The sequence below is a fragment of the Schistocerca serialis genome, chromosome 4, assembly GCF_023864345.2.
Source record: "Schistocerca serialis cubense isolate TAMUIC-IGC-003099 chromosome 4, iqSchSeri2.2, whole genome shotgun sequence".
NCBI lineage: Eukaryota > Metazoa > Arthropoda > Insecta > Orthoptera > Acrididae > Schistocerca > Schistocerca serialis.
This window is the reverse complement of record NC_064641.1, coordinates 305,202,529-305,215,999: the sequence shown is the minus strand read 5'-3', so window position 1 is coordinate 305,215,999 and position 13,471 is coordinate 305,202,529. Positions and strand designations below refer to the sequence as shown.

The following is a 13,471-nucleotide window of genomic DNA, read 5'->3' as shown; positions in this document are numbered from 1 at the left end:
TTCACTATGCTGTTTGTAGTAGCTAACCCGCACTCCTATTTTTTTATTCATTATTAAACCTACTCCTGCATTACCCCTATTTGATTTTGTATTTATAACCCTGTAATCACCTGACCAAAAGTCTTGCTCCTCCTGCCACCGAACTTCACTAATTCCCACTATATCTAACTTTAACCTATACATTTCCCTTTTTAAAGTTTCTAACCTACCTGCCCGATTAAGGGATCTGACATTCCACGCTCCGGTCCGTATAACGCCAGTTTTCTTTCTCCTGATAACGACATCCTCTTGAGTAGTCCCCGCCCGGAGAGCCGAATGAGGGACTATTTTACCTCCGGAATATTTTACCCAAGAGGACGCCATCATCATGTAATCATACAGTAAAGCTGCATGCCCTCGGGAAAAATTACGGCCGTAGTTTCCCCTTGCTTTCAGCCGTTCGCAGTACCAGCACAGCAAGGCCGTTTTGGTTATTGTTACAAGGCCAGATCAGTCAATCATCCAGACTGTTGCCCCTGCAACTACTGAAAAGGCTGCTGCCCCTCTTCAGGAACCACATGTTTGTCTGGCCTCTCAACAGATACCCCTCCGTTGTGGTTGCACCTACGGTACGGCCATCTGTATCGCTGAGGCACGCAAGCCTCCCCACCAACGGCAAGGTCCATGGTTCATGGGGGGTAAGCATAATTATTCTTCAGTAAAGTCTTTTTTTTTCTCTTTAACCTTATGGGAATACTCAGACAAAACCGGAAGTATATGTAGCTTCTCCTCCTCGTTCTTTTGTAAAATATTTATTGCAGTGTTCCAAGAGCTTGAGCATGTCTCAGACAGATAATTTACAACTTTTAGTTTAGTAATTAGATGTAGAGAAACGAAGACATCTTCATTTTCATTCACTGTGAGTAATTTGTCATAGGATCTGTTTAAAGATGCTCTTATTTCATTACAAACGAAGTGTTCAATCCCTTTAGTTATAATTTTTGGGGTTAGGACGATTCCTACTTGAATCCTTACATATTTTAGTTTGTTGGTTCTTCTTCAAAATTCATTGTAGTTACTGTTTTCACTTTTGATTCAGAACAAGAGACAGGAACCATAATTGGTTTTTCAGTTTTTGTAAGGCCACACGCGGAGTATCATTATAAAAAAAAAATGGTTCAAATGGCTCTGAGCACTATGGGACTTAACTTCTAAGGTCATCAGTCCCCTAGAACTTAGAACTACTTAAACCTAACTAACCTAAGGACATCACACACATCCATGCCCGAGGCAGGATTCGAACCTGCGACCGTAGCCGTCGCGCGGTTCCAGACTGCAGCGCCTAGAACCGCTCGGCCACCCCGGCCGGCGTATCCTATCATTATCGACGACCTGATAAAAATATAAAGTTTTGAAGGAATTCTGAAATCCAAATAGTGTGCTTTGGCTTCTGAAGCAGCACAAGGCCATACTTCGACTTGCATAATGGTAAAGAAAACACAAACAGAAGAAATTCCAGCCTCTCCTTGTGGTCGTGGTTCAATTTCATCACGCACCACAAACTTTTTCAATACATAAATGGCTTTCGCCATCCACCTTGCATGGTGGATACCCTTGGAGAACTAAAAATAGGTCATGAGATGATTCTTGGTGAAAAGAGCTCGCAATCAGTTCAAAAACTATCAACCTTCTCATATATCTTATGCCTGCAGGGTATATACAAGAGTTCTTTTCCCAATTTTTTATCAATTAAAACAACGTACCTCTAAAAATGGTCTTACTTTATGCTGTTGCGAAAGAAACCAACGTTTCACTAAAATGCCATTCAGTGCGAGTTTCATGGAAAATATTTTCCTTCCTTTCCATAGTAAGTTAAATGGCCGAAATACCCGTAAAATGATCAGCAGTGAACTAGTCGTGAACTTTTCTTATACTTCAAATACATTTGTGTGTAAAATTTATATTTTAAATGGATTAATATGAATTTAATGAGTTTTGAATCTTATATTCGTTTCACTCCTGCCTGGTAATGACTGCCTGTGTCCATTTCCAGCATATACTGCTGATACAAAGCCTCTAATTTTAGTACACAATTTCTCGGCTTTTGCGTGTGAAGTTGTGATTTTTCTAAATAAATCTGCATTTCCCACACAGATAGCATGGCACTTGATGCGTAGTCTTTATATACCTGCATTTTGTAAAACAAAACTATTAATCTTGGTTTGACAGATGACGGTTTACTGCCAGTTATTTCATGCTAGTAATGCCGATGCATGTCTATATTGCTTTCTGTAAACAAACTGAAAATTAAGACATTTTACTTGGTGCGATTACGGGCTTCCCTCGAAAGTGAATGATAGCTGGGATGCCCCACCCTGGGTCTTAAATAGATTCCGTAATCCTTATTTCCTTTCAGCCTGCTCTGATCCTATCCACCTGGATTGCGGTCAATGGCCCGTCACGCCAGCCGACTAATGTGATACTTTCTAAGGGCGCATTCATCTAAGGAAATCGAAATAAACAAATTGTTTATCGCGCAGAAGCAATAATTATGCGTATTTGTTAGTTTTTCTGGAAATTTATCTAAAATCCATGTGGCATGCATAAGTAAGTAAAAACAGGAACGATGAACGAGTGAAAATAAACGTGAAAAGCTTTTTATTGCCAAGATCACATAAATACTTCTTTATTATAGACAACCGATTTCGACAGATTTTGGACTTCAAAACTATTTGTTACAAAATGTGTTCATTTTGGATTGAAACCTCATGCCAAATTGTCATGTCAGTGAATAAAATGTAGCATATTGTACAAAGGTTTGTCAGAAATAAAACATTTACCATTTACAACCAAAAAGCGCCTTATGCACATACCTATATCCGTATATTTAATGCTCAGATATGAGAAGCACAATATTCAGTAGAATGCACATTACCACATCATTCAACCTGACTTGTTCCATTCATTGATCATCAATATAGCTAAACACGTCTGATGAGAATTATTATTATTATGTAGTATTCTGCCCAGTGGCAGGTCTGTGTCTCCGTACGGAGAATTTCTGATGCCAGTGTTCCCTGTCTTCAGCTTCTTCCTTCAGTCTGCTGCATCTCTTTCCATCTTTCATAGATTCCAAAAGTTGAATTCTTCTTCTTCCTCGTCCCACCGTTCCTTTCAAAAATGGTTCAAATGGCTCTGAGCACTATGGGACTAAACTGCTGTGGTAATCAGTCCCCTAGAACTTAGAACTAATTAAACCTAACTAACCTAAGGACATCACACACAACCATGCCCGAGGCAGGATTCGAACCTGCGACCGTAGCAGCAGCGCGGCTCCGGACTGGAGCGCCTAGAACCGCACGAGCACCGCGGTCGGCTACCGTTCCTTTAATTTTCCTTCGATTAATTCGTGTATTAGCCCTCCGTGTCGAAGTATGTGTCCGATTCAGTTGGCTTTCCTCTGAAGAATTGTATTCAGAATGTCTCTCTTCTCTCCTACTCTACTCAGTACATCGTTATTCGTCATCCGATCGGTCCACTTGATCTTCTCCATTCTCCTCCATCTCCATATTTCAAAACTTTCAAGGTATTTTTGTCCTTTTTTTCTCACGGCCCACTTCTCTGCTCCGTACGGTGCAATGCTCCAGATGTAGCACTTCACCAGTTTCTTCCTTAATTCCAAGCTTAATTTGGTGGTCAGCAGATTCCTCTTTTTATTGAATGCAGTTTTGGCCATAGCGATTCTTGCTAGAATTTCACTCGCGCATTGGGCATCCTTTATCACCAAATTTCCCAAGTGCTTGAACTGTTTCACATCCTCCAGTTCTCTATTATCGACGGTTATCCAGATGAGGAGTGTAATCTGAAAAATGTACCCGACTCATACAATTATAATTGGTGGTGATTTTGATTTACCCTCGATATATTGGCTAAAATAGATGTTTAAATCCGGAGGTACGCATAAAACATCATCCGAAATTGTGCTAAAAGCATTCTCTGATAATTATTTCGAGCAGTTAGTTCAACAGCCCACACGAATAGTAAACGGTTGTGAAAACACATGTGATCTCTTAGCAACAAATAATCCTGAACTAATAACAAGCATCAAAACGGATACAGGGATTAGTGAACACAGGGTTGTCGTAACCAGACTGAATATTGTAACCCCCAAATCCGCCAAATACACTCCTGGAAATGGAAAAAAGAACACATTGACACCGGTGTGTCAGACCCACCATACTTGCTCCGGACACTGCGAGAGGGCTGTACAAGCAATGATCACACGCAAGGGACAGCGGACACACCAGGAACCGCGGTGTTGGCCGTCGAATGGTGCTAGCTGCGCAGCATTTGTGCACCGCCGCCGTCAGTGTCAGCCAGTTTGCCGTGGCATACGGAGCTCCATCGCAGTCTTTAACACTGGTAGCATGCCGCGACAGCGTGGACGTGAACCGTATGTGCAGTTGACGGACTTTGAGCGAGGGCGTATAGTGGGCATGCGGGAGGCCGGGTGGACGTACCGCCGAATTGCTCAACACGTGGGGCGTGAGGTCTCCACAGTACATCGATGTTGTCGCCAGTGGTCGGCGGAAGGTGCACGTGCCCGTCGACCTGGGACCGAACCGCAGCGACGCACGGATGCACGCCAAGACCGTAGGATCCTACGCAGTGCCGTAGGGGACCGCACCGCCACTTCCCAGCAAATTAGGGACACTGTTGCTCCTGGGGTATCGGCGAGGACCATTCGCAACCGTCTCCATGAAGCTGGGCTACGGTCCCGCACACCGTTAGGCCGTCTTCCGCTCACGCCCCAACATCGTGCAGCCCGCCTCCAGTGGTGTCGCGACAGGCGTGAATGGAGGGACGAATGGAGACGTGTCGTCTTCAGCGATGAGAGTCGCTTCTGCCTTGGTGCCAATGATGGTCGTATGCGTGTTTGGCGCCGTGCAGGTGAGCGCCACAATCAGGACTGCATACGACCGAGGCACACAGGGCTAACACCCGGCATCATGGTGTGGGGAGCGATCTCCTACACTGGCCGTACACCACTGGTGATCGTCGAGGGGACACTGAATAGTGCCCGGTACATCCAAACCGTCATCGAACCCATCGTTCTACCATTCCTAGACCGGCAAGGGAACTTGCTGTTCCAATAGGATAATGCACGTCCGCATGTATCCCGTGCCACCCAACGTGCTCTAGAAGGTGTAAGTCAACTACCCTGGCCAGCAAGATCTCCGGATCTGTCCCCCATTGAGCATGTTTGGGACTGGATGAAGCGGCGTCTCACGCGGTCTGCACGTCCAGCACGAACGCTGGTCCAACTGAGGCGCCAGGTGGAAACGGCATGGCAAGCCGTTCCACAGGACTACATCCAGCATCTCTACGATCGTCTCCATGGGAGAATAGCAGCCTGCATTGCTGCGAAAGGTGGATATACACTGTACTAATGCCGACATTGTGCATGCTCTGTTGCCTGTGTCTATGTGCATGTGGTTCTGTCAGTGTGATCATGTGATGTATCTGACCCCAGGAATGTGTCAATAAAGTTTCCCCTTCCTGGGACAATGAATTCACGGTGTTCTTATTTCAATTTCCAGGAGTGTATAAATGAAAAATGTACCTATTCAGAAAAACAGATAAAAGTTCGCTTGACGTCTTCCTGAGAGACAATCTCCACTCCTTCCAAATTAACAATGTAAGTGTAGACCAGATGTGGCTTGAATTCAAAGAAATAGTATCGGTATCAATTGAAAGATTTATACCAAATAAATTAGCAAACGACGGAGCTGATCTTCCTTGGTACCCAAAACGGGCCAGAATACTCTTGCAGAAACAACGAAAAAAGATATGCCAAATTTAAACGGACACAAAATCTCTGAGATTGCCGATCTTTCACGGAAGTTCGAAATTTAGCGCGGACTTCAATGCGAGATGCTTATAATAGTTTTCCCAACGAAACTTTGACTCGAAACCTGGCAGAAAATACAGAGAAATTCTGGTCGTATGTGGAGTATGCTAGCGGCAAGACATAATAAATGCCTTCTCTGAGGGACAGCAATAGAAATATTATCGACGACAGTGCTGCAAAAGCAGAGTTACTAAAAACAGCCTTCCGAAATTCCTCCACCAAAGAAGACGAATTAAATATTCCATAATTCGAATCAAGAACGGCTGCAAACATGAGTAACGTAGAAACAGATATCCGGAGTAGTGAAGCAACTTAAATCACTTAACAAAAGCAAGTTTTCCTATTCAGAGTGTATACCAGTTCCTTCCACAGTATACTGATACAATCGTTCGTTCGACGAAAGATCCGTACCAAAAGATTGGAAGGTTTCACAGGACACACTAACATTCAAGAAAGATAGGAGGAGTAATCCATTAAATTACAGAACCATATCATTAACGTCGATATGCAGCAGGATTTTGGAATATGTATTGTATTCGAAAATTATGGATTACTTCGAAGTGAACGGTCTATTGACACACAGTCAACACGGATTTAGAAAACATAATTAGCTCTTGACTCAAGACACAGTGTTGAGTGCTATTGACAAGGGATTTCAAATTGATTCCGTATTTCTAGATTTCCAGAAGGCTTTTGACACTGTACCACACAAGCGGCTTGTAGTGACATTGCTTACTTATGGAACATCGTCTCATTTATGTGACTGGATTTGTGATTTCCTGTCGAGAGGTCACAGTTCGTAGTAAGTGACGGAAAGTCATCGAGTAACACGGAAGTGATTTCTGGTGTTCCCCAAGGTAGTGTTGTAACCCCTTTTCTGTGCCTTACCTGTATAAACGATTTGGGAGACAATCTGAGAGACATCTTACGTTGTTTGCAGATGTCGCTGTCGTTTATCGTCTAGTGAAGATCAAAACAAATTGCAACACGATTTATAAAAGATATCTGTATGGTGAGTAAATTAGCAGTTGATCCTAAACACCGAAAAGTGTGAGGACATCCACATGAGTGCTGAAAGGAATCCGTTCAACTTCGGTTACACGATAAATCATTCAGATCTAAAGGCCGTAAATTAAACTACATACCTAGGAATTAAATTACGAACAAATTAAATTGGAAGAAAATGTGGGGAAGGCTAACTAAAGACGGCGTTTCATTGGCAGGACACTTAGAAAATGTGTAACAGATCTACAAAAGAGACTGCCTACACTGCGCTTGTCCACCCTCTTTTAGAATACTGCTGCGCGGTAGAACTGACGGAGTAGATCGATAAAGTTCAAAGAAGTGCAGCACGTTTTGTATTAGCGCGAAATGGAGGAGAGAGTATCACTGAAATTGTACAGGATTTGGCGTGGACGTCATTAAAACAATGGCGTTTCTCGTTGCGGCTGGACCTTCTCACGAAATTTCAATCACCAACTGTCTCCTCCGAAGGCGAAAATATTTTGTTGACGCCGACCTACATAGGGAGAAACTATCATCGAAATAAAATAAAGGAAATCAGAGCTCGCACGGAAAGATATAGGTGTTCGTTTTTTCCGCGCGCTGTACGAAATTGGAATAATAGAAAGTTATTGTGAAGGTGTTTCGGTGAACCTTCTGCCAGGCACTTAAATGTGATTTGCAGAGCATCGATGTAGATGTATCAAGTTGGTGTACAAGCTCTTGGGTGTTTGTTTTGTATGTCGGGTGTATTGTGGTTGCTATGGGTTTATTTATCGCATATTATTTTTTATTTCAGTTCATTGTTGTTATTTGAGTTTAAATAGTGTCATTTTGTCGTTTCGATGAAGCGAGTGGAGCTACGGATGCTAGAAAATGGAGAGCTCAGTGGAGGAACCAGAACATTTTCGACATGTTCTTCTGCTTGAGATCAGTAGAGGGCTGACAGCAGCGGAGACAGCCGCAAACATTTGCTCCGTGTATTGGGATAATGCCACTGGACAGATTACGGCTAGAAAATGGTTTTCTCGTTTTAAAGAGGATGGTTTTTTCATAAGTGACTCTCCACGTTCAGGATGACCTTCGGGTTTGATGAAGAAAGTCTAAACGCATTAGTCCACGATGATGCACGTCAGTGTACTCGAGGAGTGGCAAATGTGATGAACTTTATTGTTCATTCTACCATCGTGCGACATTTACATGCAATGCGGAAGGTTCAAAAAACGAGTGTATGGCTACCGCTTGTTCTAAGCTAAACCCACCTAAACCAGCGGATGCTCATATGTGCATCTCTGTTCTCTCGTCATTCATATTTATACGTCTCCTTGGAAAAATTAATGAATTACTGTGCTGGTAAACCCCTTACTTTATTTGATTTTCAAACCGCTGAGCAAAACTGAACGTACTCAGACATTTCTCTCTTTACTTATTCTGATCATCACTAAACTGACACACAATATTTTTGAGCGCAACGCAATCTGATTTTCAATAACCCCTACAAGAGAATGGCCCTGACTAACATTAACCTATACGTTTCACGAATCACTTACCTCACAAAAATCTTCGTTACTCGAACTACTGCAATACAGCGAGCGCCAATACTGGCAGCTAAATAAAAGATTCTAACTACTAAAGGCACTAATTACTGATAGGCATAGTTAGCAAATGAAAGATTTTGATAAAGAACAAACAATGTATTTACCTTAATAGTGTTCAAAAGTCATAAATATATATCAGTTCATGATATACAGTATTACAAATTTACTCTTTCTGATGGACACACGTCCAGATCGTCCGCTCTCAAAACTCCGCCATCACACTCCCCACATCCACCACTGCTGGCGGCTCACCTCCAACTGTGCAAAGCTAAGCGCTGTTCACATCCAACTGCCCAACACTACAATAGCGAATATTCCAACAATGCCAACCAGCCACAGACTGCACACAGGACAGCCAGTGATTTTCATACAGAGCGCTACATGGCGTTACCAATATAAAAACCTAAACAGCCTACTTACAATATCTTGCGTCGTTACTGGTGAGGACAAAGTGGTGGTAAGTTCCTATGGAACCAAACTGCTGAGGTCGTCGGTCCCTAGACTTACACACTGCTTAATCTAACTTTAACTAACTTACGCTAAGGACAACACATACACCCATGCCCGATGGAAAACTTTAATCTCCGGCGGGGGAGTCGTGCGAATCGTGGCAAGGCGCCCCAGACCGCACGGCTACCCCGCGCGGCATGTGAGGACAAATGGTATCTTTATCCTAACATAAGGAAAAGAAAGGACATGATGTCATTTTGCAATTAGTGGTTCATTTCTTCTCTCACTTTTCATCCTGGGAGAGTAGCTGTTATTTTTACAAAGTTGGTGTTGAGGAAGAAAGTGACGCATCTGGACAGTGCCGTTGTGACGCGCCCGCTCCGCTCATCGCCTGCCTGGGCGTGTGTTGCAGAGAACACGGGGCAGGTGTTCGGCGTGCCGCTGAGCCAGTGCGTGGAGAACGAGCGCGTGAGCAGGCTGGCGCTGAGGGGCAGCCGCAGCGGGGACCTGCGCCAGCAGTCGCGGCACGGCAGCCGCTCCTCCTTCAGCAGCCTCATAGAGGGCGCCAGGCCCGAGGAGGTGAGTAGCGCTGGCGAGGGCGAGACCGGCGGGAGAGCTGTGCCAGTCTTCCTGTCTTCCGCTTGCTGGGTAGCACTCAGTTCACAAGACTTCGTGCAAACATGACGTCATTTTGACGTCACATGCTGTATCCGGCGCCCACGAGAAATACGGGCCCTGCAACGAACTTCTGACGTCACACTAGTCGCCTTGGCCGCCACACTTCGCAAACGCTCGGCTCCGTGCAGGGCCCACCGGAAATGAATAAGTAACTGGAAAGGGGCCCACTAAAGACTTTGACTTTGTTATTTGCTATCGAGAACTTGCGTGCATTTAAACACTCAGCCAAGAATTATTAGACTCGTCTGAAATAATTACTCGCTCCCCACCAGAGACGGCTGCTGGCACTCGTAAGAGTTGTAGTGTCACATACTGTGACGTACGTACAACGGCTTGTCTTTCTCGTGGGCCTCACTGTATCGAAGATGGAAAGAGTTGTATATCGACTTTCGTGATCGTACGGTTCACAGCACGTTAGGCGAACATGACGTTCAAAACAATAACATTCGTTTGAATTACAGAGCACTGGGGGATACACTTTTTTCTTTGCTGCAGGATACGTAAATCTCGAAGTTTCGTTGTTTGTAAATGTGTTAACTTGTGCTTCGTGGGGTATGAGCTGTGGATAAGGGGGAGATAAAAGTGTCTGCAAGAATTAATTCCGAAACACACTGAAAAAGTTGTACTAACTACTTTCCTAATTTTTCACGATCAACCACGAATGTGAGACGACTTGCTGATTTACAAGCTGAAGCCAGTAGAACTTTACATATATTCAACACTGTTCATTAAAATGTCTCGACAGTGTAACTTTACTTTTAGAAACGCTGATAACTAGTTTCAGTAGCTGGTCTGTAATTAAAAAGGGTGGATAGCCTTTCTAATACACGAATTAAACCAGCAGCTCATATAACTTAGCGATAAAGTTCTATGAAGAATGTTGTTTCAGAACACTAACGCGTCGGTATTGGCACAATTTGTTGTAATAAACTGACGAAAAATGTCATATTGGCAGTTAAAGATGTACTTTAATTGAAGACATTCTTGTTTGGTAAAGAAGTGTTCTAAATGAGCCATCTGGTAAATTTTTTCTTATAGTTTATAGATGGTTAGATTAACTTACGCTTCAATTATTTCTAAATTTGTCAGTCTTTTCTATATTTTTATTCTGAGTAGTAGTTTGTTTTATCACATCAGCAACATGTTTTGAATATTTAGAAGCATTTGTGTGTTTCGTGCTTAACTTGTGAATTATTGACAGAGAGAGCACTCTTATGTGTATATAAAACTAAACTAAACTCCGCCCGAACAGGCCATCGAGGTCCAACGGTACCGACCGGCCGCCATGTCGTCCTCAGCTCACAGTCGTCACTGAAGGCGGATATGGAGGGCCATGTGGCCAGCACGCCGCTCTCCCGGTCGTATGTCAGTCTACGAGACCGGAGCCGCTACTTCTCAATCAAGTAGCTCCTCAGTGTGCCTCACAAAGGCTGAGTGCATCCTGATTGCCAACAGCGCTCGGCAGACCAAGTGATAGCCCAGCCCGACAGCTCTTAACATCGGTGATCTGACTGGTACCAGAGTTACCACTGCGACAAGGCCGTTGGCCTCTGTGTATATAACATCAAATATTACAGAACATACTTCCATTAAATTAATAAGGAAGTCTCAGAATATTTCAGAAAGGCGAAGGGGAAAAAATGGGAAACGGCTAGACGCGTACACGCCACTTGATGCTTCACAACTCAACACACATAACTGCTACACCACGATGACCTGACAGAATCTGTCTTTATGCTGTAACTTAGATCACACGGCAGATTTAACTGCTGATATGTCATTATGCGACATTTATTTATACAAATCTTACCATTAACGACCTGTTTATAAATCTCCGATATCCGTTGCCTTGAAACTCCATACCTTCCTAACATGCAAGTTATAATACGGAAACTTTCAACTACGAAATCGAGTATAGAGACTCCCAAACACCCCACATCGAACGCTAACTAACGAAAGTCGATGCAAGTTCTTGTTCTCTTCGATACTTAGCGTGACGTCAAAATACAGACACATGTGCATGAAATATGAAGTGAGAGTTACCCCTTCTTACCACAAGAAGACTTTGCCTCCGCACGCGATTTCAAACGCATGCCGCATGTCACAGAAACATTTCGCCGAAGTAGCGCCATAAAGAATCAACCGTTAACGGAAAGACGTGTATCGCTGAAATGGTTTATGTGGCAGCCCCGCCGCCTACACGGCTCGCACGCGTACAACACTAGCGTTCTCGCTGCTATTTCGCTGCGATGTTACAGTTTTTTAGAGGTCGGAGAGCGGGTGATGCAGCAAATATGTTATTTGATAAGACTTCCGATTTTTGTCGATTTCTACAGCTTGAGATCTCGAGCGAACTGCGACGGCGGAGCAACAAAGTAAAACAGCCGGAGGGGATGTGTAATTTACTTGGCCAGTACTTTTGCTGCTCCCAATTTTCGGCTGGTTCGACCTACTGCGTAAATAGATACAAAAATATTTTGTGTAAATGAGCCTCCGATGGACGACTGATAATATTACGAGAGTCTAGTCGTCACATCTATAGTCACCTATACGTTTTTCGTCCATGGGTTATTAATAATTTTATAAAGGCCAAATAAAATCTTTATTGCAGATCATACTAAAACCTATGTACATCAGCTACCACACACAATAAGATAATACCTTTTATTTTAGCCTCACAATTTTAAAAAGGTTATGCAATTTGTAATTTAAATACTACAAATATTAAGTTAATTTGTTGTGTGCAATACTTTTTAAACAATATATACGGCTCTGAAAAACTTAAGGACGAGATAGAAAAAGTAACGTTTTAACTGCAGGATGGAAAATAATGAAAGTGCGGGAGCATGTTGTCAGAACTCTCCCACTATTTCACAGGAAGCTGGACGTCACATGGTGCGAGGTCAGGTCGCTATAGCTCCAAATAGTGCTGGCCGTGCAACACGGGGCAGTTGTACGAACGGGAAAAGGCAATGTATGCCAGTGAGCACTTCCGGTGCACTGAGGTAGTGTTCTTCATTGCAGTACGGCCCCGAAGACATGTGCACGACACACCCGGAAGAATCATCGGGAAACTGGAATGAGGAGAAAGTGCGACAAGTGTAGCCCAGGACTTTGGTATTGCTCACAGCGTCCGCACCACAGGTACTGCTGCCGTGTTCCACCACGGTCGACTACAGATGATGGCTGTATCGTGCAACAGGTAAAAGGGACCCACGTCAAACAGAGGGTGTAACTGCAACCACATGTAATAAGGCAGCAAAGCACGCAACCCCACGCTAGAGAGTGGCACGACGACTGTGTGGTGTGGTCTCTTCGCCCGACGACCAGTACGCCGTGTTTCGTTGACACCCGCCCATCGGCGCCACCGATTGCGATGCTGACAAGAGCAGAGGAACTGCACCAGCGACGAAAGGGGTCGCTTGCTCTTCTCGTATGAGAGCACATTTCAGTCCGAGAAGTGATTCGGGATGTACTCCCGTATGACGAGAGGTGAGAACACACAATGCACCCAGGAACATTGTCGATCTTGAGCGTTTTGGCGGTCTAGATGTTATGAGTCCGGATTTCATTTTTATGGATAATGGTGCTCGTCTGCATCGAACTGCGAAGGTGAGGGAGCACTTGGAACGAGAGGACATTCGACGAGTGGACTAGCCTCCCCGTTCTCACGACTTAAGTCGCGTCGAGCACGTGTGGAATGCGTTGGGGAGATTTTCTGCAGCACCTCCACATGGACCAGCGACCATCCAGAAGTTGTAAGCCGCACTGACAAAATTCTCCTGGGGCTATATTAACAAAACAAGGACTAGAATAAACTCTGGTCCAAAAACTAAGTACCAGATCAAACTTA

General features: G+C 44.0%; 1 protein-coding gene across 1 annotated transcript in view; it reads left to right on the top strand.

Moving 5' to 3' along the window:
* Positions 1-13,471, top strand: part of LOC126474407 (rho GTPase-activating protein 6) — a 1,172,202-nt gene that overhangs the window by 1,006,303 nt on the left and 152,428 nt on the right. Inside the window, exon 7 of the mRNA XM_050101876.1 lies at positions 9,353-9,519. Coding sequence (XP_049957833.1) covers positions 9,353-9,519 — 167 coding nt within the window. The remainder of the gene's footprint in view (positions 1-9,352; positions 9,520-13,471) is intronic.